Below are 24,075 nucleotides of genomic sequence, written 5' to 3' on the forward strand. Positions count from 1 at the left end.
GCACGCTGAGATAATAACATGAGGTAATCAAATCTCATGCTTCAGGGCATAAACTGATTGACTCTGAGGGTCAGGAATTATTTTTCCTGTTCTATAAAGAACTGAACAATGGCCTGATAAATTACACAGACCTATTCATTTGTCTCTAGAGTATGTTACCCTGGCCGTTTGGACGGTGAAAAATGAGGTGAAGTCAGAGCCTTTGCATGACTCAGTGTGGCACGGTGACACGTCCCCGCGGCCGGGCGCTGGGTCCCGCGGGCAGCCGAGGTCCCAGCCGCTCCCCCAGGCACCAAGGGCAGGGCACCGAGTGCTGCAGGCTGCAGGAGCTGCTCCTCTGCTTGGGTACCAACGCTCAGGGGCTGCTTCCTATATGGCCTTGCTGCTACTCGGGTAGTGGTTTTGCAGGACCCGCTGTGGGACTTCTCTCCAATACATTTTCATGTTTTATAATTCAAAAATGGGTTGCAAAGATTGTTTGTTTGTTTGTTTGTTTCCTATCTAAAAGACACAAAAGCCTGTAAATGTGATGAGAAACTGTGTTCTGCTTCTCCAGTAAGGGGTGAGGGAGAGGAAAGTACTCTGGCTGGATCAGTGCAGAGCCCTGGCAGGGTCCTTGGAAATTAAACTCATTACTTAGAGATTTCACACAGCAGATTGTGAGCCTTTCTGCTTGGACGGTACAAAGCTTTCCACAGAAGATTTTGACTGAGAGTCCAAATTAAGCTGCAGAATAACTACTGTGTATCCTCTGAAGTGCAGAGCTGGTATTTATGTCCAAACTTTATAAAAAATGATTCATTTGTCAAATGGCACATGAAAATAATTGTCAAGACATTACAGAAACGAAGTCATGCTGCTTGTGTCACAGCAAGGAGCTATAAATGGGGGGAGGCACGACTGCTCAGGCTGCTCTCACAAGCCCTGGCTGTGCGCGTCTGTTGTGCGGGTGAGGCTGGGCAGAGCTGTTCCGCCCGCGGTCACCAGCCCGGCACTGCTGCGGGTTCCCATCTGTGCAGGGGCAGCCCGGGGCTTCTGCAAAACTGCCTATTGCCTGGGCTCTGCAGAGCACGGCAGCAGTAACTGGAGAGCCCCAGAGTGGTGGAGGTGGGAAGGAGCCTCCGGAGATCCCCCAGGGCAGCCCCTGCCCAGCAGGGTCACCCAGAGCACGGAGCGCAGGGTGGTGTCCAGGGGGTCCTGACCATCTCCGGAGAAGGAGATCCCGCAGCCTCCCTGGCAGCCTGTGCCAGAGCTGTCAGCCTCACAGTAAAGAATCGTTTTCTCACATTTGGCTGGAACTTCGTGTGCTTCACTTTGTGCCCACTGCCTTCTGGCCTGTCTCTGGGCACCACTGAAGCTTAAAAAAGCTCGAGAAGCTTGAAAGCCGTGCGGCCCTATGCTCTGCTGCCCCAGGGATGCCCCGTGTCTGCGACTTGGTGCTCTCTGGGGCAGGAAGGGTGCATCCTCCTCTCTGGGCATCTCCAAACAGGCACTTTGAGGATGTCCTGGTGTCCTCAGTTCCTCAGGAAGACCCCTCAGCATCCTCCCTGTGGGTGACTTCTGATTTCAGAGCAAAGCCGAGTGCAGGTCGGTGGATGCTGGCAGCACCGTGGGCGTTGGGTCCTCCTGGGGAAGCCATGGCTAGGTAGGGGAGCCGAGCTGGTGCCCCCATCCCCGACCTGACTGACCACTGGTGAGCCTTAACCTCACAGCGAGGGCATGGGGCCTGTCCTGGGCACGACAGCATCCACTGCGAGGTCTCTGGGCGTTTTGTTTCAGGGTTTCCAAGGCTGCCAGTAAGGCAGTCGTTCCCTCCCCTTCTGTTACAGGTGCTGGGGAGGTGCTGGCTCCCGCACTGGTCACTGTGGGAGAAATACGTGGGGCTGGAGAATCGATAGGGCTGCCCAGGCACCTTAATTGGGCTGCCTAGGCACCTTAATTGGGCAGCAGGCGATTCCCGGCAGGCTTGCCTCTCTCTGTCTTGCGAGCTGCTGTCAGGCTGTCGTGTTTGATAAATGAGCTAGTTTATACATGCAGATTTGATTTTTGGCTACAAGTTTTATTCCATGGAGCTGGAAATTGGGCAATGCTTCAGGAGGACAGCAGGAGATTGCAGATTTTGGAGCATTAATTCCTTTTTTAAAACTATCTGGCTCCCAACCTTGCATCAGAAACTCCTTGCTGGTGATTTGGGAGCGGAACAATTGTTTCTACTCTCACTGACTCTCTGAAAGCATCTTTTAGTTCCTGCAGCACTTCACAACAAGCTGAGTCCTCTCCTCTGGAATAGGGCATGGGGCAAAATCCATGACCCGGTGGGACTTGCTGCATTGCTGCTGGGGGCAGCTGGGCCTGCCTGCAAGCCCCCAAAGGAGCCGTGTCCCCCCTGCAGCACAGGGGCAGGGAACCTCTGCTTCAGTTATTTCCAAGCAGCCTTTCCCCTGCTTAGGGCTGTGCTCTACCCTGTCCCACGGGGCGTTTCATCTGTGGTATCGGGTGGTATCTCTGCTCAGGCTGAGGGGGAGATAAGCTCCTTCTCCCAGAAGACAGGCCCTTTTTGACTTAGTCCACGGCAAGAGACTTAGATCATCCCTGTCGTATTTTACTTGTCAGGGCCACAATCCAATTACAAGCCACCTCAATAGCCCGCAGGTTTGCCTTTGCCCTCTTGTGCTCGCTGCCCTTTGATCCCTCCTCATCGAGAGGCTGCTTTCTGCTCGCCTCCAAACGTGGGCACCCCTTGCTGCAGCCTCACTGCCTCTGCTCTTAGGATGTCAGGGGAGAGCAGAGCCCACGTTCAGCCCAGCCTCTCCCCGAGCTCTTGTCCTCAGCTGGAACTGGGGAGCACAGGAGGAGCTGTCCCGCTGCCCGGCCCTTCACCCACACCCCCAGCCCCTCACACTGGCCTTGGAGAAAGGCAGGTGATGCAGGATGCTGGAGCGCAAGGAGGTGCCTGAGATGAGGACCTGCTCTGTGCACCAAGCCCTGCAAAGCCCCTGAGGGTTCTGGCCAGGATTTGGGAGGGGGCTTTTGGGAGAGGCTGAGCCCTGGGGCGAGCTGGAGCTGCGTGCTGCCACTCCTGGGAGCGCTGCTCTGCTAGAGGGAAAGCAGCAGCTTTAAACTGCTGCAGGGAAAAGAAAGCAAACAACAAATCATCCTGTCAGAAGATGAAAACAGCCTGTTGAGTCGATCCTTCAGCCTCCGTTGTCCGCTCGAGCTCGATGCTTGGTGTTGCTAACTCTGCTGCTTCTTATGTAATGCCCCTGTCTGCTCACATCCAGCTTCCATTCTGTTTTTAATCGCTATTTTCATACTCCTCCTTGGCACACGGGGATGTTGTCTAGGTTTTTGGATATTTTTTGCAGTTTGAATATTGAATTTAATCCTTTTTCTCCTCCTCAGTAAGAGATGCTAAAAACCTAGTTCCTATGGATCCTAATGGCTTGTCAGATCCCTACGTGAAGCTTAAATTAATCCCTGACCCCAAAAATGAAAGCAAACAGAAGACCAAAACTATAAAGTGCTCCCTGAATCCTGAGTGGAATGAGACATTTAAATTGTAAGTACAAGAAAAATGTTTGAACTTGTAAACTAATTTTTCTCACCCCCTAGGAATTAATGTCATTGTATTTCCTCTGATTTAATTATTCGGAGAGATTAAGCTGATTCAGCTGAGAAATGATTCTTTTCAGTCCTGTCAACGTGGCTCAGAAATGCTCAAATTTCTACTCTGTCCCCTGACCAAAGCCGAGTGTTTTGGGAAGGAGCTTCACGTTCTCCATTTGAAGCGACTGCTGTCAAGAAATTAATGTTAAAGGGCTGCCTTGTTACTGGAGGCCATCCCTTCGTTTTGCACCCACGTGCTAATGGCATTTGAAGGGTGTGGTGGCGTAGCAGTGGCTTCCAAAACCAAACATCCCTTTTCTTTCCTCCCTTCCAGCCAACTGAAGGAGGCAGACAAAGACAGAAGGTTGTCTGTGGAGATTTGGGACTGGGATCTGACCAGCAGAAATGACTTCATGGGCTCCTTGTCCTTCGGGATTTCCGAGCTGCAGAAGTCTGGAGTTGATGGATGGTAAGAATGCAATTGGTTTAAAAGTGCAGAGCTGTGGGCAAAACGGTCTTTTTGTACCCGATGGGAGAAGACACGGCAGCCCCTTGTTCTCTTGGCAGCCTCCTTCCCTTCAGGGACCTTCTTTCGTGGCTTCTTGTTGCCACAGGCACACTGGGACCGCTTCAGGGACGTGGCCCATCAGCCTGATGTTCGTGGCCACAAGGGCCAGTGCTCCCTCCGGGGTCTCGGTACAGAGGCTTCAGAAGGAGAATGTGTCAGCTGCCAGGAGAACAAGCATTTTCCTGCAGCTTTGGGTTGAATTCCTTTAACTTCTGTCCTGGGCTGGCAGCGTGGCCTCACCAGCCTGAGCGGAGCAGCAGGAGCGATGAGGGGGGGGCTTCAATAAAAGGAGGAGCACTGCCCGAAGTGTGTAATTACTGTTACTTGTTACCATATGAAAGATGAACACAGTGGGTCTGCAAAATCACCCTGAATGGGTCTGTTCATTTCCATTTTATCTTCCCCAGCAGGATACATGCCTTGTTCCCTTGCTTTTTTTTTTCCCCAGCCACTGATGCCTGAGAGCTGTGTTACTTTTCCATGCTTGCCATGTGAAGTGTAGTAATTGAAAATAGATATTGTGTGTCTTTTGGAAACCAAAATCGGCGTGGCATTAACTTGTGTTAGGTGAGGCGAGCAGACCCCCCGGAGGGAGCGTGGGGCTGGGCGCTGCTCAGGGGGCACAGCACACCTCAGACCCTCATGCCCCACTTAGTGTAGAACAGACCGTGATTGAGGCACAAATTCTGTTCTGGGCGAAAAAAATTGTCACTTCCTCCTAAATTTGCAATCGTCTGTGAAGCTGTGTGTGTCTCAGCTGGGGTTGGTGCACCGCCTGTTTCTAATGCGGTGCAAAGTGTGATGGTTTTCCCAGCCTTTTAAAAATCATGTAAGTGGAGATCTAAGTAATTTTCCTTGTCACAGTATTTGGCTGGAATAAACTCTAGAAGGAGCTCTGATGTATATTTCATATCTAAACTACTGCAGTTAATGGAGGAAACGAGCTCAGAGGAAGAGTCTGTCCCTATATTATGCAAATAGCGCTTTGTTCATTCAGTGCAGACGCAGGCTCTATAGATAACACCCGGCTGATAACTGCTCCTCTCTGGCTGCCGGGAGAGGATGCACTGATGGAGCCAAAGCTTTGCCTGCGGCTGTGTAAAACGCCTCAGATCTGAATGGCATTTCCATGATTTCTGATAATTGCTGGCTAAACTCTTCCCCTTCCTGTGAGAGCCCCGGCTGTGTGCTCAGGGCTGTCAGTGCCCGCCTGGCTCCCAGCGGGGTGCGCGCTGTCCCCAGGGAGCTGGAGCCAGGATCTGCCCTGGCCAGGGCAGTGTCAGGGGGAAGGAACCCATGCCCTGCCTTGTCTGTGGGTTTGGGGCAGGCTGGGGTGTTGGAGGAGGCAGCAGTGCTCTGGTGTGCTGGCCAGCCCCAAGCCCGCCGGGGGTCCCAGCAACAGCCCCGTGCCCGGGTGCATGTCTGGAAGCGTGGTGGAGGTCTGGGGGTGCAAAGTTTGGGGTGGTCCTCACCTTGGGGAAGAGTCACCTGGACACGGGCACAGCTGGGGAGAGCCAGTGCCCTGCCCTGACCGTCTCACTGTCTCCCTCCAGGTTTAAGCTGCTGAGCCAGGAGGAGGGAGAGTACTTCAACGTGCCCGTGCCTCCCGAGGGAGAAGAAGGAAACGAGGAACTGAGGCAGAAATTTGAGGTGAATTGGCTTTTCTTGGGAACTTGTTGGGGCCACAGGGCAGGGTAGGGCTCAGCACCCCCTCCTGCTTTGTGCTGGTGCCCGCAGCCAGTGCAGCACAGCCGTCTGCTCCGCACCAGGCCTGGGTGCTGTCCCCAGAAGGCACGCTGTTGGCTACGTTAGCTAAAAAAGTCACTGAAGAGCTGAAGCTTTCCAGCAAAGGCTGGGCTCCATGAGGTAACAAACAGGGACCTCGCTGCTCCATTTGGGAATGGCAAAGCCCCGGTGCAGCCGCAGTGCCTTCTGCCCTGCTGCAGCGCTGGGGGACGTGAGCACTGCAGGTGATCGGCTTGTCCTTCACTGCGGTCTGTTTGTATTCCAGAAGGACAGCAGCTAGGTCAGTTTTCCTGTCCTTACACTGCTGTTTCCTTAGGAGAAATCATCGCGTTTTGCCTTTTGAACAGGTCCCAGTCTCAGCTCACAGCTCCCAGTGTTGAGGTGGGTGAGACCTAAGTGGCTGACCGCCAGCAGGACGCGTTAGCGGGTCAGGAGCTGTGCTCTGGGCATGTGTGCCCCATGGGCACTGAGCCCTGGCGAGTGCTTAGCTCTGCAGCATTCAAGCGTGTGGTGGCCAAGCATGTTTATATTTCTTTCCATATCCACAGAGATGCCTGCAGCTGGTTTGGATCTCAACGAGGGGTGAGCAACACTTGATGTAGTGGTCACGCTTTAATTCAGGTCTGAAGGCAGCCACCTGAAGACAGGGTGAGGGCAAGCTGGGAGAGATGAGCCAAAGGTGGTCATTTCTTAAACATTGTTGAACAGCATGTTAAAACACAAGGGTTCAGATGAACCAGGGGATGCAATGAAGGGTTCATTCACATACAATTTTCTGCTGGGATTGACAGGATGTTTTCTAATTGTTGCACGCTGCTCAAGCCATCCTTCAGGAGTACTTCGTTCCAATTTGAACATGGAGTGACCTCCCTGTGCATGTCTCTGGCTTTGCATGCGGTGGCAGCAGACAGTGGCTTAGCTGGGAAAGGGAACAGTTGTTTCTGGTGGATGAGAGGAGAGATGAAAATAATTCTTTGGCACTTATGTCAGGCTGAAAATACAACAGAGAATATTGCACAATGCACAGTTTTGTGTAATGTTTGCTTTGTGCCTTGTGCACTGCTAAGACTGCTTGATCCCATGTCTGCTATGTGCAGGTAGGAGTCTCAAATCCCATAATTTTTAAGAAGTCATTTCTTCGTACTGCGAGGAAAGCAGCACAACAAACATCACCCTTTCATTTGCATTGTTTCAGACGATTACTCTCTATTAGGATTACATAACTCACTGCTTGTGTTTGCCAGAGTGAGTACAGCAGCTCGAAGAGGAGACACTTCGGTTAATGTACTGCCAACACTATTTTCCAATTAAAGAGGGATGAAGACCCTGCGTGTGCCGGGGTGGCCTGATGTCACTGTGCTCCCGGTGTCAGCATGTGCAAACGTTGATACAGCAGCTGTGCCCTGGCTCTGAGGTGCAATAAAATAGCATTTTTTGGTCTGTGTTTTTTTTTTTTTTTCTGTCATGCTGCTGGTTATGAATTATTACCCCTAAGATAAGTTAAGATACTGATATAATTGGATTTGCAGGTAATCTCAGAAAGAAACCCTTTCTTGCCCTGCTGTATGTTCTGGCGTGGCAGCCTCTGTGCCCTGCCTGGTGTGCCGGGGCTGCTCTGGGTTTCTGAGAGCCGATGGCTATGTCGGCTGGACACGGCAGCCGTGATCCCAAACAGGCTCTTTGCACCAAGCTGCTACCTGCCAGGAGTGCTGATGGGGTTAGTGGAGGTGTAAGCCAGGAGCAAGAAGGCAAGACACACAAGCCAGTGATTTAGTTTTTGATAACGCAGGTAACCATCCTTCCCCTGGCGTGTAGCACTGCTCTCACAGTCCAAATAACTCCCCAAAAATGCTTCAGGGAGAAATGTCTGTTCACTACTCAGTAAGCCATAGAAGATTTTGCTGCAGTGATTGATCCAGACAGCACTGAATTAATAGATCTTTGCCATTTTTTCAGTACAGCTAAAATCTTCCCAGAACCCTGAGGATGAATGTAGTACATCTGGAGACTTACCTGAAATGAGCCATACACAAAATAAAATATTTGCCCTTACGGATGTCGGTGTGAACTCCCTAACTGTAGCATGGGACTGGCGAATTGGTTTCTTTCTCTCGATGCCCTTTCTTTTTTTAAATCTCGCTTACATATCTCATTTATATATAACTTGCCTGAATATCCAAGAAAATAAGACAGTTCTAATGCAACAGTTGACATACAACCATATGCCATGGTTGTCAGCTCGGCAGAGAATTAGCTACCCGCTTTTCTTACATTTCTTGATGTTCCAGTGGTGTTAAAACGGTATGTATGGTGGAAGTCACAGATGGCGAGCTGCCTGCGTATCAGAAAACATACCGTCCAGAAGTGTCCCTTCGTGCTGCCAGGCTCTGTCTGTATCCCCACCCTACTGCGTCTTCCCCTGCTCGCACCCTCCCTTGTGACCAAGTCATCAATGGAGAGAAAGAAATCCCTGAGCAGCTTGGCCATGGCTCGTGCCAGCTGCCCCAGAGGTGAGAAGAATGCAGTGGGGCCTGCCCGCAGAGCAGCAGCCAGGGGCCATTCCAGAGGATAAGGGCTAAAAGGAATCCTTCAATCGACCTGTGTTAGCGCTGCTTGATCCTGCCTGTTCCTGGGCAGCACAATCAATAGGAGCAAGCTGAGGTGTGCATGAGGTTTATATTCTGAGTGGAGTCGGCATTGCAGAAGCACCGGCTGAAAGGACAGAGGTGTCAGCCTGCACGGTGCCGCGCTGCCTGCCTGCGAGCTGCCTCTGCAGGAGCACTGCCCCGCTCTGGCAGCCTGCAGCGTGCTTCCTGGCTGCAGTCCTGCCCGTGCGCTTCCTGCAGCCCTGTGTCTGCAGCGGGCACGTCCTGGGCTCCAGCAGAAAGCCTCCTGAGGCAGCAGCTCCGCGAGAAGCCTGGCAGCACACCCGCTGCCAATTCTGCTCGGTCTTTATCAGCCGGTTGTTGGGACAGCTTGATAGATGTGAACATCAGCTGCTATTGCATAAATTCAGATGTAGGGAATTAACTCTGACAAATGGAGTTGGATAACGAAGGTCAAGTGCTTTCTTAATTATTTTTTTTGGTGAGCAGTATTTGACATGCTTCAGTTGTAAACTTTAAAGAGGTCTCAAAATTGTGTCAACATTAGGAGTGCATTAAAGAACAGGTTAAAGGACTTTTTTTACTCACTTAGAAGTAGGCATTAAAGGCACTCCATAGCAAAAACAAGACACCTCCGCAGGGTGCTGATCTTGACCTCTCCCTGACTGTTATCTCGAGCTCTGTACTCAAAAGACCTTTTTCACTCCTGGCCTAGCTGCATGCTGAGCCTGTTTGTTCAAGGGAGCCGTGTTGTGTCTGTATCCTCGCCTCCTATGAACACACTACGATGCTGCAATTCAGGTCAAGCACAGGACTGAGTCCAACTGCAGCAGCAGCTCTTCAGCCACGGACTTGGTGGCAGCAGAGACCTGGAGTCACTTCCACGCTCGGGTGCTCACCTGGGCACCTACCGGTGCTGCTGGCAGTGCTGGGGCTGCAGCTGGCGAATTTGCTGGAGTGAAGCAAATTAAAATCTTCCTCCTTCCCCTCTCTTCATGCTCACCTTTCCCACTTTGCTCAGGAGCAACAGCATCGTCCTCCCTGGGTCCAGCTTCACTCAGATTCCCGTGACCAGTGCCGGTGCTGGGGCTGCAGGCGTGCAGGAGATAGGTGTTTGTCTGAAATGCAGAGGTGTGCTTTTGGGTGTAATTTAATGGAAACACGATGATTGCCCTTGAATCTTGTTAAAGCTTGTTTTCGCAGAGGTTAATTTAGTGTCAAATTTGATCTGACAAGATTGTTTTTTAACTGTGATAGAGTAGTTAGGGAAGCTTTCACAGAACATGACTGTTTTGCCTGCTGATAAGTACACGTTTCTTTTACAGATAGCTTTGGAATACAATAGGGTAAGGATTGCTGAAGGCAAAGTCACACAACACGGGGCTGGCTCTGTGACGACGCAAAGGCTGGGCTTGTTTAGTTGCACACATCTGAATCCATCTTCAGCCAAATTAAATGAGCAGCTTTCAGCCAGTGCCACGGCTGCACACTTAGAGGTTTTTCCTTCAAAAGTGGAGATGGATAAGGTGGGGAGTGTCCGAGGCTTTGTGCTCTTCGATCATAACTGTGATTGCTGTTTTACTTGGGCAAGATTTCAGAGATCACTGTGCCACACCACAGGTACAGCAGTTTCTCACTTGGTGTGGCACATGCCAGGAGCTCCGGGTGCTGGGGTGGGCAGCAGGACCCCCAGGGCAGTGCCATGGGGCACACGAACTGACCTTGACTAAAATGCTCTGGCAGATAGCCCCTTGTGCTGGGGAGGTTGCAACAGCGTAAAAATTGCAGCTAGGGAGAAACTTTGGACTTTCAGTGGGTGGCATCCCTGCCCATGGCAGGGGGGTTGGGACTAGATGATCCTTAAGGTCCCTTCCAACCCCAGAAGTCCTATGATACTTTCAGAGAGGTGACTTTGTTTCCTTTTCTATGCACAAACTCTTTATTTTTGTTGTTGTTGTCATTGTTGTTTTCCATCTGAAAGCAAGCATCCTGTGCACGTTGCTCCATTTGCAGCAGTAGCAGGTCTCAGGCTGTTGAATGATTTCAGCCTCTTCCCTGGGGCACTTGTTCAGAGCTGTATTAGCAATTATGATGTTTGCAAATCCTTGAAACTGTACCTTTATTTTTCAGTGCAGCAGTCTTTCAGATGTTTGTAGGTGCTGCAGGTGACCTTGAATGGGGAATTTTACAGCAAGGAGAACCTTGCAATAACCAATTAGCAGCTGCAAAGGCTTGGAGATTACTTGTGAGGCTCCTATCTGGAGGAGCTGCAAGCAGCAGTCAAATTGAACTGCTGGAATCGGGTTAATGGAATTTCATGCTAGACTGAGCTCAATGCAAGCCCTACAGTGTGGCATATTTCTAAAAATTAAAACCGAATAAATTGTGAGATAGTTTTTACAAATTGTGGTTCAGCAAATTAGATAGCCCCTGGACCAATGAGAAGGTGCCAAGCAACTGATGAGATTTTGTGTTTAAAAAATGTGGGGGTTTTGTGAGGGCTTCTTAATAAGCAATTGTGATTGAACCAGCTCGTGTGATTGCTTGGGGATGCAGAAGTGCTTTCTATTCTGCTTTTTTTTCAAAATGAATTTGTAGCTTCCTACGTTCAGCCTGAACTGGCACAGGAGTGCAATTCTCTTTGATATCAGATAGTAACAAAGTTGGAGCTTGATAACAATTCCCGTATTTCACAACAATATATTTATATTCACCTGTCATTTTCTCATAAGGTGAGAGACAGAAGTCAGCTTTGTGAAGGCAAAGCTCATTTAAGGCTCTGTTTTATACTTGGATGGCCTCGAGCACATTATGGGTTGGCATTTCTGAGGCAGGGCTCAAGGTTTAAAACATTGAACACTCCTGGCCACAGTGCGGTTTTCCCATCTGATGTTGGTGGTCTGTAAGGATGATCTCCAGAGCTGCCACTTGCCAGCACTGCAGGAGGTCGATGCTACCTGCAGCTCGGGTGTGCTTCTGGGACCCCAGCTCTAGCTCTGTGCCTGCCCAGGGGTGTTGTGGAGGTCCCGTGGGTGGCCGTTCAACATGGGAGAAGCCCCCCTGGCTGTGAGCGGAGGATGGATGGATGCATCCTGTAAGCTGCAGGAGGAGCTGGCGGCTGGAGCGCCTGGGGATGAGCTGGGCAGAGCCATGTGCTGTGTCTGACCCGCACCCAGGGCACATGGGAGGCTTCCATAGCTTGGTGTAGCTTTCAGATAGCAAAGAGCTGATTAACATGGGATTCAGGAGCATTCTCTGTTTTCATCATGACATTTCTGCATGTTGTTTTCAGTAATTTTTCTCTTTTCTCCATCTCTGTCCCTGCAGAGAGCCAAGATTGGCACAGGGTCCAAGGCTGCGGATGAGAAGACAACAAATGCCATTTCTAAGTTCGATAACAACGGGAGCAGAGATCGGATGAAACTTTCAGATTTCAATTTCCTGATGGTGCTGGGAAAAGGAAGCTTTGGAAAGGTGTGGTAGGACATATGCATTTGCACGCTCTGAATTAAAAATGTTTCTAACAATGCTGAGCAGTGGCTGCGTGGCTGCTCCAGCCCAGGAGTCCAAAGCCCTGCTCTGCCCTTGCTCTGCTTTGTGTCTGGTAATTGGGGTCCGGTCGTTGGCTGCCTTTGGGGCTCTGGTCCTGCTGCATCACAGTGACGAAGACTTGAGGTGTCAGGTTAAACCAGCACCAAAAGAGACGCTCTCTTTGGGAAGCAGGGTGTGTACTGTGTCTTTAAAGCTCTTTTATTTGGGCTTTTTTTTTTTTCCTTTAATAATTACAAATATACATGAACATTTTAATTAACTTTCCAGGCTGGTTATGAGTGGTAACAGAATTTCATTCTTCTAGTAATTATGTGACTCGGAGCCTTCATTTTTCTTGGGGAGTTGCCAACTTTGTCATGATTTCCATTAGAAATTCCAGTCCCCGGACTGCTGCTGTGACTTCAAAGCCCAGGCCAGGAGAAAGGTGGCTGGCTGCATGCACCAGCGCTGCGTTCACGGCTGTGACAGATGGCCTGACGCTGCTCTGATTAGCGAACTGCCTTAATTGCAGGGAACATTGCTCTGCCTCCAGGCAGATCTCTGGGGCGGAGGCAGGACAGAAACAGGAGGGGAGTGCTGCCGACACACACGCAGCGTGCACAGGGGTGAGCCTGCCTGTCCCGGCTGGCACCAGTCCCTCTCAGCCTCCTGCTGCTGGCACCTGAGCTCTGGGAGCTCCCAGCCTCTGCCCGGTGCTTGCTGCCTCCCTGGAGGGGCCCGTGGAGAGCTCAGAGAGGCACTGGCACAGCTTTAGCAGAAGACAGGGGCAGCTCATGGTGGTGCCCAGCATTCAGAGCACCCCCGTCGCCCCTGAGGGCGATGCTGCTGTTGCTCTGTTTTACACGTCTGCTGCAGGCTGGCAGACAACCTGGGCGAGCAAGCAAGCGCTGCGCTAGCACCCCTGCTGCTGCAGCCTTGTTCAGCTGTGCAGGTGATGGTGCTGGACCAGCTCAGCTGCTAGCAGGTCACAGCAGGGGCAGCGCACAGCTCAGCTCTCCTCCCGCAGCTGCTGGGTGCCGGAGGCAGCCGCGGAGGTACACGGAGTGTGGGGGTGCCTGCCTCATCCCAGCAGAGCCGAAACCCCGGCTCTGAACACCACTAACTGCTTTTACCCTCCCTCCCTCCCTCCCTCCCTCCCTCCCTCCCAACAAATAATCTCTTTTAAAGTCTGCTGCTTGGCATCTGGAAGCTGTAGTTGTTTTTTCCCCCCCCCTCTTCCTTCTTTTAATTTGAGAAACATTAGCAAACCCTTCAGTCGGCTTCATGGCTTATATAAGGGAATGTGTGACAGAAACTGTTCCCTGGAACAGAATGTTATAAATATGCTAATTAGCGCTTATTAAAACAGCACGTTGGTTCGTACGGGGAGATGCAGCCTCACCCTCACGTGTGCCTGCGCCTCGCCAGGAGCCTTGCCCCGCGTTTCCGCTCCCGCGGCCAGAGCGGGCACTGCAGCGTGCGCGGTGCTCTGCTGCGAGCTGCTGCCACCCAGCCTCTGCTGCGTGGGTCCCCGCAGCCCCTGAGAGCTCCCCGAGTGCAACCAGCGGGGTGTCAGTGAGCCCGCCGCAGGCGCCAGCTCGTTAACCTGGTGGCACTGTCAGCTCGGATTTACTGCCGCGCGTTTTCCTTCCTCCTCTGCTGCGGCTGTGCAGGACGAGGAGCACCCACGTGTTGGCCTTGCTTTCTCTGCGTCCAGCATCAGAGTATCTCCAGTTGTTAAGCTGGAGCATTCCCAAACAAATACTGTATATTGCAGGAATAAATCAAGTTAAATATTAGCTTTTTGTGCACAAAAAAAAAAAAAAGCAGTTTACTTTCCAGAGAGTGAGCTGGCAGATGAAAGTCCCCACTGAGCCAAGCAGCGAGGTTTAGGGGGGTGGAGGTTCAGCTCTGGTTTTGCACTCTGGAAGACCAGAAAACCACGGGATCGTACACCTCGTACAGGCGTGCATGGCTGCTGTAGGGGTGCTGAGCAGCGGGATGCGGGGCAGCCCTCGGTGTCCCTGCCCTGGCTGCTCTGGGGCTGCCCCCAGCTGCCCCCTGCCCAGGCTGGGCTCACTCTGCGGGTGGCCCCGGAGCTGCAGGCGGGGGCAGTCCTGTCCCCCCCCCGGCTTGGCAAGGGGACGGGAGATGTTCCCGACGGAGGAACACAGCGCTTGGCACAGCCCGCCCCGGGTTTGCTTTGCTGTAATATAAATAGAGAGAAGTTAAATTCTGGGGCTTGCTCATATTTTTGTAGCTAATCAATCTGTTATGCTATCGAGCTGTCAGTCGTTTTGGGGGGTTTTAAGGTGTTTTTTTGGAGTAGTGCTGATACTTTTGCCTCTGTTGTTATGGATTAGAGTGCAATGGGAGACAATTTGACAATTTTCATGTCCCATGAAAATCTTCACACTGCGAAGCGCTCTCCTGCCCCATCCTGGTGTGAAATGTGCCAGAGGACTGGTAGCAGGCACACATGGGCAGAGCAGTGGCCAGGGCCCAGGCTTGGACTCACAGAGAGGTGCTCCAGCCCCGGGCACCTGCTGCACGGTGCTTGCACACCACCTCCTCGCAAACACGCGTGTCCTGCGCAGCGTGGTGCGAGGCGTTAGCAAACTGCTCTGGGCGAATTCACTTGTCCTAATCTTATTGTGTTTACAAAGCAAAGGGTACAAATCTTCCTCGCTGTCATTAGCAGGCGTTGCCGAAGCCGGCTCATCACTGGCTGTCCTTCCCCTGAGACTTCGGCTGTATCCATGCTGCAGTCACCATAGGAACCGCGATGCCAGCGAGCTGGAGCCAGCCCCGCCGGTGCACTGAGAGCGCGGAGCTCAGCACCGGGACAGGCTGTGGGTGCCAAACCTGCACCGTGCTGGCACCGCGCTGCCAAGCAGCCACAGGCAGAGCCAGGGGTGCTTGCCCCAGCCCCGCAGGCTGCGAGCTGCCCTGCCTGCTGCTCGGGGAGCAGGCTGAGTCTGCTAATGCTCACAGACTTCATGCTTGTCGGGCAGGGTGCAGGAGGTATTTTTGTGAGTGCTGTAAAGCAGAGCCTGCAATCCCATCTGCATATGCAAATTCAGAGTGATTACAACATCCTGAACAGCATTAGTCTCGATTTACACTTCTGTAGCTGCTCGCTCTGCCAGCCCAGACGTGAAAGAGCAATGCAGTAACACAGTTTTCTGCATCCCCCTTGCACACACACAGACGTGCACTTGCCCTTGTCCACCGAATGCCTCCCCGTGATGTGTGCAGTACCGCTCATCTGTAGGCAGCTGCAGAGAAGCCCTTTTGCATTTTACATGTCAGTAATGCAGGGCTGGTTGGCTCAGCTGTGGCTCAGGACTGCTATGTCATTGGAAAGCTACCGCATGAAACATTTACAGTCCATGTAAGCCCTGGAGCAGTTTTTTGCATTAATTCAGTGCACCAGCAAACCTCTGCCACTGACCCTGCTGCAGAGACCGAGCGCTCTGGGTGCTGGGAGCTGTTCCCTGCTCGGTGGGGATGACTCGGTGTCACCCCCCCACTCTGCCTGGGATTTTCTCCCTTACAGGCCTCCAGTCGGCAGAGTTCAGTCCCCACTGCGCTATTTACTGCTACCGAACCCCATTCTTCAGCAGCCGATTTTATCTTTACATTTTGATCTTTTCGTACCTCCAGGGAAATTTCCTGGTGTGTTCATCTCCAAACACACTCTGTTACCAACAACAACGCTCTCTCCCCTGAGAGTCTCCAAGCAAAATATCTTGAAAAGCACCAGGATGCTTTCCAAGCTCTGCTCCGCGCTGCGATTTCTCTGCTTCCCAAGTGGACTCCTCCTGCTGTTCCCCCCGGAGCAGTCCATCCCTGGCAGTAACAGATGCTAGGTTCAGAGATTCTCTCTTTTACTTGCTTTTTCTCTGAAAGTGTTATGGGTAGCAAGGTACGTCCACACACTGGTGACTCTGCATGTGAGCCACTGACTTCCACAGAAGTCTTCATTTTCTCTCAGCCTGTCCTTGGAGTGGCTGCTTCTCTTTTCCACCAACTTGGAACTGCTAGAGCCCACCTGCCTTTAAAAAATCAGCCCCGTATTTTAGCACCTGTGCACAGCAGCATTGCTCGAGTGCTCGTGCCCCATGCTGCAGAATCTCAACTTCCTTTAAACATCAGCAAGTAAATAAATCCATTACTGAAGTCGCTGCTCTGCTGTCAGTCTGCTTTTTAACACTGCCAATGGATGAGGACGGCGTGTGTTCGCTGCAATCCTGTGCCCCGCTGATGAAAATGTAAATGTCAGTGGCTTTTCCAAAGCACTTGGCGCTCGGAAGCCCTGACGCCTTCCTCGGCTAATCCTGACAAGCAGAGTGTCAAGGACAGCCAGCCTGTCACCAAGCCAGAGCCAAGCGCATGAAATGAGCCAAAGAGCCACATGCTTTTAAAAAGTACTCCCTGAATGTGACTGTTATTTTTGCTCTAACAAGTGGGCGGGCAGCAGAGACCTCAGCCTGGCGGCTCGTTGCTGCGGCCCCTGCCTTGCTGCCTGGCGGTGGCAGCCGCCGTCCTGTCCCCACGCCTGCTCTGCCCCAACAGGACGGGGAGGGCTGGGGGTGGCCGCTGGCCCTGCCACCAGGCAGCTCCGTGCCCAGCTCCTGCTGCCCTGTGGGGGCAGCTGGGGGCTGTGGTGGGGGCAGCACGGTGTGGGTCAGCTCTCCATAGCCCCACATGGGACCCGCCAGCACTCTCGCTGCAAACCCGCTCTAGAGAGAAACGCCTTGCAGTTCCTTGCAGTTCCACCCTTTTGATGTCGAGTTCTCGTAATTTATTTTCAAAACATCCTGACTGCTGCTCCTGATGTGACTGGAGGATCTCAACAGACTCTTCCAAATGTAGAGCAATTCATTTCCACTGAGCTCTCGAATCTAACATGATGCGAGGCTGAGGGAGAGGAGCTGGGATGCAGCTCCCCAGCCCCCTTTGCTTTGCTGGCAGCAGGAGGAGCAGCTCATGCTGATGGAGCGTGGTGGAACGGCTGGGGGGATCCTGGCTGGGGGGATCCTCGCTGGGGCGCGTGATTAATGAGAGAAATGTGCACCAGCAGAAGCAGTGCATCCCATCTATTGCAGTAAATAAATCTGCAAATGGGTGAAAACGGTTTAAAAAGTGAGGTTGAACGGATTCTTCTGCATGAGGGGGGATTTGGCTGGGCGATGGGCTGGCATGTAATGAGGTTTTGGGCTGGCACATAATAGGTTTTGGTTACTGTGCGCTTTGTGGAGGGTGTGTGCGAGGCACAGAAAATCTTGCTGCTTTCGTGTACTATTAGCTTTGTACTAACTTTTCCATTGCAAGTTTTCACCATTAAAAAATGGTAAAATGTGAATGGTTTGGAACTGTGGCACGGGCAAAGCGCCTCGGGCTGGGTTCACCAAGGGGACTGGGCCATAAGGACGTAAATGTGTTACCTGTTACAGTAAGAGCTTCCAAATACTTTTGGAAACATCCCCGTTAGCTTTCTGTACCATTTGGCACTCTTCTGAAGGTTGTAACGAGAACTGCACAATACTAAGCAGGCTATAGATGTGGCAGATGTGTGTTTACCAACATCCTGCACGTGTTCTCTCCCTGGCGCAGGTCATGCTGGCGGAGAGGAAGGGCACCGACGAGCTCTATGCTGTTAAGATCCTGAAGAAGGATGTTGTTATCCAGGACGATGACGTAGAGTGCACCATGGTTGAGAAAAGGGTGCTGGCTCTCTCCGGGAAGCCTCCGTTCCTGACACAGCTTCACTCCTGCTTCCAGACGATGGTGAGTGCCAGGCACCTGCACGCCCTGCGTGCCCTGGGCAGGTGGGGAACCCCTGCACCGGACACATTGTGAGCCTGGTGCTTTGCAAATCAGGTGCTATTCTCTTGGCTTCGCTCATGAGCCAGTGGGCAGAAACCCTCTTTGAGACTCCTGGCACTGCCAGCATCCCAGGGCTGATGCTTTCCTGGGCTACTGCTTGTTTATGCATTTTAGCTTTTCTAAAACGTGCCATTGCTTTTATTCCTGTTCCTTTTCCTGGATATACATCATCGTACTTCCAGAAGTGGCTGTGTAATTTCCCCCTCAACAAACTTATAGCTTGCCCGATTTGTTTGCAGAAATGCCTCCATGAACAAAGTGTTTGTGCTTGCATGTTAGGCTGGAGACTGTAATGGAGAAGATCTGCACCCTCGAGATTTTTTCATTAGGCAACTTCTGATTGCGTTGATGTGATTTCGCAGCCCTTCAGAAGGCCCCCTGCCTGTGATTGGAGTTATGATTCAATAGCAAAGTGCTGTGCTTTATCTCTGAATTCATTCTTGTGATCAAAAATCAGAGTAGGCAGTGAAAACTAATACAAAGCGCAGGAAATTCAGTTTGAAATGGGTGTGCTATTGAGTTTGTACAAATCAGAAACGGGGATAGGGAATGGGGAAGGGGAAGGGGGACTTTTAAAGCAATCTCTGGGCTGCCGTTGGGCAACCTGTAAATGAAAATGTCCAGGTACGTGTCAGCAGGAGCGGGGAGAGGTAATCAGTGCAGCCCTTTGGAACGACGACAATGCTATCCAGGAGGATTACATTTTAATATTATCCCAGAAATTTCATTTACCAAACACATTCAGTGTATTTAAAGAGTGTGGACGGGCTTTGCGGCACAGTAATCAAAATGTGGCAGGAGAACCTATTTCACACAGCATCTCTGTGGCATCTGAAGTGAGTCAGTGCGGGATTATTCCTGGCAGACCTATAGTAGCTTAATAGTAATCGTATTTGTAATGTAATCAAAATGTATAGCAGGGTGTATTATCAAATGCTGGCACAAAGCACTTTGATTTCTGGGAGCACAGTCCAGAGCTTCCTTCTCAGCCTGGGCTGTTAGCTCAGCTGACAGCTGGGGGAGAGAAAAGCCTGAAATCTGCGTTTTAGAGAAGTGAAGATAAGCGAGGAGAGAGCTGCGTGGGCCTGGAAGGAGAGGGAAACTGTAGGGCCATGGGGACTGACTGCGGGGGCCCTGGGGCTGTGCCCGAAAAGGTGCAGGGTCTGCATGTGGGCTGTGGGGAGGTGCTGGTGTAGCTGGGTGTACCCAGCCCTCCCCTTCCCTTTCCCCTTTCCCTGGGGCTTAGCCCCAGCAGTGGCACTGGGAATGATAAATTCCATCTGGAAGGGGGCTTGGTGGTTGTCCCGGCACCGACTCCTATTCACAGTACGGAGTCAGGCAGGAGGTGGACAAACCAAATGGTTGATCAGAAGAAGGATTTGGCAGGAGCCCCAGGAGTCGTGTGCTGGCTGCTCCGGAAAGGGGCCCCGTGCCGCCAGCTCCACGCGGGCGCTGCCGCAGTATCTGCACCTTGCTGCTGCTCCGCGAGCTCGAGAGCTCCAGACTTGGAGAGACCCTGTCCTTCCTCCCACGGCAGGAGCAGGACAGATCCGTCTGCGTCCCCTTGTTCCAGCCTGTGGGCTGGCCAGCCATCTGGCTGCTTTATTCGTGATTTTTATTTTTTTTTTCCCTGAGGCAGCATCATTCTCTCCTCCACCCAAATGAGGAAAGCTCGAATCCTGCTTTTAGAGCTCAGCTGGCTGTTTCAAGAGACCGTCTTTTTAATATTCTTCCTCCTTGAAGTTGATCGATATATTTAGGAAGCAGCTGCAAACAAGCACCGTGTGGCTTGGCCTTCCCGTTCCCATCAGCAGACAGTGCTGTGGCAGTGGCAGCTGAAGGTGACCTTTCCCCCATGCATGGCTGCTGCGCCGCGAGGCTTGGCAGAGGCAGGCAGGTGCAGGGGGCTACGTGCGGCATTCCTGGTCTGCTGGTGAGCTGAAACCCCTCTTCTACCCCATCAGTGCCACATTTTATGTAGCCTGACTGCCCCTCGGGTGCTGTCCTTCACTATCATTAAGGCTGCAGTGGTCACGGTGCCCGTGCAGGGCCAAGGTGCTGCGCCTGGCCGAGGAGCTGATTACCCCAATTACCCAAGTGACTCCATAGCCGTGATTATAGGAGTGCTCCCATTTGCATTTCTTCTGGGCTCCTTGTCCTCAGTGTCCTAAAAGCTTGGCTTTTTTAAGGAGGAAATTAAGTGAAAAATGAGGATTATTATGTAACACCACGAACCTGGAGCTCTCCCAGCGCTTCAGCCTCTGTGTCCCTGCTTTGGGGTGTCTGCAAGGAGAGCATGGGGCTGGGGCTGGGGCTAAGGTGAGCCTCGAGCCTCGCTGTCCAGGGCTGTCTGCGGGGTCCTGCACACTGGGGCCCCGTGGGCAGGTGTGTGAAGGCTGTAGGGAGCTGGTTGTTGTAGGAAGGGTGACTCAGGCCTGATGTGACAGCGCTTCGCTGTTCCCATCCGCAGCTGACGTGCGCCCATGCTGGAGCACAGATGCCTGCTGGTAGCAGGGAAGATGCATTTGGGCGCCCGTCTGTGCCCCACTTCTGCAGGCACTCAGGCGGTCCGAAGACGTCGCTTTTCCCTCCCCCAGAAAAGCTCTGTGCTTGTGGCAGGGGGAAGCTGACATGTTTAGGTTGGTGGTTTTGGCAGTCCTGCATGATTTTCTTCGGAGACATTTCCCATTTGAAAAAAAGAGCTGTGAAACATCAGAGGGAAGTGGCGTTTCAAGGGCATGGCTCCTCCAGGGTAGAGGTGTCCCTGGCGTTGAGTTCCCATCTGCCCAAGGCTCCCCTGCCTCCCAGGACTGGCAGGGCTCATGCCAGAGCTCTGCTGGGGATGCTGCATGGCAGAACACAGCTGCTTCTGGTTTATTAACCCACGGTTCTGGGCTTTGTGGAAACACTCAGGTCTTGTTTCTCACCTTGCTGATCTTCTGGGGCTTGGGGCAGGGCACAGTGCGAGCCCAGGGTGCCCCAGCACCGCAGGCTTGGCTTCCACTGGCACAGCAGGCTGCAGAGGAAACCACGGCTTTTAAGAGCTTACCTGGAAATTTCTCAGGTCTGTGGCTGTGTGGCTGCCTCAGTGTGGAAGCAGGGGAATGCTTTAATACCAGCTAGGTGCTGGCTCATCAAACGCCCTGCAAAATGGGTTCAGTGAAGAATGAAAACTAATTCGTTAATGGGAATGAAAAACCTCTGTTGTGGGAATTCTTCCACTTGCTATCAAATCTATCTGCAGAACTGCATGAGGTTCAAGTCCAGAGCACAGGAAAGGAATTACCACATCTGTCTCACGGGCTCCGTATGAACACAAACTCCACCTGCACCCCTTGGGGAGGGCAGTAATGGTAACTGTATTGCCGTGAAAAATACAGACCGGAGCTGTCAATTGCTTTGGCTGTTATTTGTGACCTCTGCAAATTCCCTGCTCTAATAACTCTGCTGCTAATTGTTTGCTTTTTTTGTTTTTTTAGGATCGCTTGTATTTTGTGATGGAATACGTGAATGGTGGGGACTTAATGTACCAGATCCAGCAGGTTGGGAGGTTTAAAGAGCCACATGCTGTGTAAGTTCAACAGACCTAGTTTGATACCTTCAGGGTAGGTATTTGATGTATTTGTGTCAGTCTCTGGAAAAATAATCCAAGGCACGGGCTTTTGTGGTGCAAGTCCTGAGCGAAAAGAGAGGGGAAAGGAAGGACAGCAGCAGTGGGAAGACGCGAGACAATTCTTTGGTGCTGTGGATGCTGGTGCCTCCGGCTCCTCCTTGGGGCACATTGCACTTGTCAGTGGGCAGATACCTGACCTCCATGCATGTACCAGACAGGGAGGTCAGGGGGAGGCGCAGATGTAGGAGGCAGCTGAGGGCTCCTGCCCACGGCACTGCCCCCACACCTGGGTTCTGCCCCCGCACGCCCCTGGGATGTACGAGGGATGTTTGGGCTTTTGCTGCCCTGCGGGGGTTGCCAACCAGGGTGCTCACTGGTGGCTCTTGGCTCCTGCTCCCTGTGGTCTGGACAGAGCAGAATGTGTTTGTGAAAGCCTTCATATGCTTAATTAAATAACTGAAACAGTGAACGGGGCCCGGATGGGTTTGAACCAGCATCAGGCACACAGGGCACTCTGTAGCTCTGGCACAGCCCTCCGAGACCCAGAATATTCATCAAAGAAAGCAGTGGCAGTGCGTGCTATCCCCTCCGCCTCCCCAAGATGACAGATAAGTTTTCAAGCTGCATTGCCGGCACACAGTAACAAACAGCTATAGATCCCAGCTCTCTCTTAATGAGAATTTGTGTAACGAGAAGTGACAGCCCCCTTCTAGCCCACAGCAACCTGATCACATCTGTGCCCGATCCGGAGCGGAGGGTGGGTTGTGTCCTTCTCGTGTGATGCTTGTCTGGTATTTTTATGTTGTGGCTGTCTTTATCCTTTGGTCATGTATGCCCAGCGTGTTTCTTCTAGTGCAATTGGATCTGAAAGGTTTTCATTTTGATTTATCTCCTTTAATTATCAGTCCTCCTTTTAAATCTTTCATTTCAGATTCTACGCTGCAGAAATAGCCATTGGCCTCTTCTTCCTGCAAAGCAAAGGCATCATTTATCGGTAGGTGAGCAAGTTCCTCCACCCTCTGTTCCCCAGAGAACTGCAGGCAGAGCAGGTTACAAGGACAGCGGTGCCACGGGCTGCCCTGGCTGCCCCAGGGCCCTCTTCTGTGCCAGTGCCACAGGCGGAGGTTGGCAGCCGTGCACCGGGTGTGCGTGCCCAAAACAGGGCTGGGAGCCTTGTGGTGACACTGCTTTTTCAGAGGGTGCTTGTTTTTGTCCTTGTTTTATAGGAAAGAGAGCTCATAAAAGCAGCTTTGATTCTTCTTTTGCCTCTGCTCCATGCGTTTCTCTCCATTCAGCGCATGCCACTGGTAGCAGGGATTGTCTGAGCCACGTGTTTTGCTGCAGGGCACTGTTTTCTTATCATTAAATTAGAGTAAGTGCTTATGGAGGGGTTATTCGGAGAGCTCAGTGCAAGTCTGTCACTTAGAGTCAGATACTAAAACTTCTTTTCCATTTGCAATATGATTTACAGCATCCGAGGTTAGCTGGATGAGTGCTGAGCGCGGGGCCATGCTCTGAGGCTGCTGGTTAAGCACTGAAACTCGTGAGCTGCTGCCCTTCCCTGCTCGGGAGTATTCCCAGCGCCCAGGGTAGAGCAGAGCATCCTAATGAGTGTCAGACAGCATTAAGCGCTTGCAAAAAGGAAACGCCAGCTGCACTACTGAGTTGCGAGTTGCTGGAGACTGTTCTGAAGATGAAAGGAGCGGAGCAAGCCTGATGTGAGGGATGATTTTTGCCATCAGCTGCCGCAGAGAGAGATTCTGGGTCTGCAGTCCCCAGTGCTCCTTTCTTCCTCCAAGTCTGATCAGGGCTGTAAGCACTGGCTAGAAAAAAACTATATTAGAAAACAGCAAGAAGTCGTAAATTTTGCTGTTCCTTCTATTATGCTCTTACCTAACCAAAGTTGAAACCTGCCAAGCAGAAGTATCTAAAGTGTATTTTTGCCTGTCAAACATTCTTGACTCCAAGAGCAGCCCAGTATACTTTGTGCACGTTGTGATAGTGACACTGTTCTGTTGTAGCCTTGGTCCCAGCCCTTCATGTGCTTTGGTGCATGTTCACATACTATGCCCCAAATGCCGAGTGTTTGCCACAAAGCTGTCCTTCAGCTCACGGTACCCATCCTGGTGAGGGCAGGCAGCTCTGGCAACTGGTCAGGGATCGTCTCGGCTGGAGGCACCTCTGGGTTGTGCTGGGGAGCAAAGCTCTGGTGGGAACGGCCACAGCCACCACAAACGTGCTGTGGGCGAGGATCAGAGAGAAACACTCTGGTTTGTATTCTCATGGGGGAGCAAAGCACAGGTGATACAGGGACTTTTGCTGAGTAGGTACCTACTTTTTTGTTGCTGGTGAGCTTTAAACACACTTTGATTTTCATAGGTGCAAAAGAAAGAGCCATTAAACCTGTCTCCCTGCCACACTGAGAGTATTTTCTGTCATACACTTAAAAGCGATTTGCCCAGCGTGGTGTTCCTGTGGGTTAAAAGTAAAATAAACATTTCATCCTGACATCG

At 51.9% G+C, this 24,075-nt stretch overlaps 1 protein-coding gene across 2 annotated transcripts in view; it reads left to right on the forward strand.

Annotated features, from left to right (window-relative positions):
* PRKCB (protein kinase C beta) overlaps positions 1 to 24,075 on the forward strand; it is a 113,258-nt gene that overhangs the window by 68,354 nt on the left and 20,829 nt on the right. For both annotated transcript variants that reach the window (XM_082772683.1, XM_082772682.1), the window contains exons 6-12: positions 3,403 to 3,559; positions 3,941 to 4,075; positions 5,728 to 5,824; positions 11,854 to 12,000; positions 17,677 to 17,850; positions 21,429 to 21,520; positions 22,494 to 22,556. In XM_082772683.1, the coding sequence (XP_082628809.1) occupies positions 3,403 to 3,559; positions 3,941 to 4,075; positions 5,728 to 5,824; positions 11,854 to 12,000; positions 17,677 to 17,850; positions 21,429 to 21,520; positions 22,494 to 22,556 (865 nt within the window). The remainder of the gene's footprint in view (positions 1 to 3,402; positions 3,560 to 3,940; positions 4,076 to 5,727; positions 5,825 to 11,853; positions 12,001 to 17,676; positions 17,851 to 21,428; positions 21,521 to 22,493; positions 22,557 to 24,075) is intronic.

This window comes from Aythya marila, assembly GCF_965140915.1.
Source record: "Aythya marila genome assembly, chromosome: 15".
Taxonomy (NCBI): domain Eukaryota; kingdom Metazoa; phylum Chordata; class Aves; order Anseriformes; family Anatidae; genus Aythya; species Aythya marila.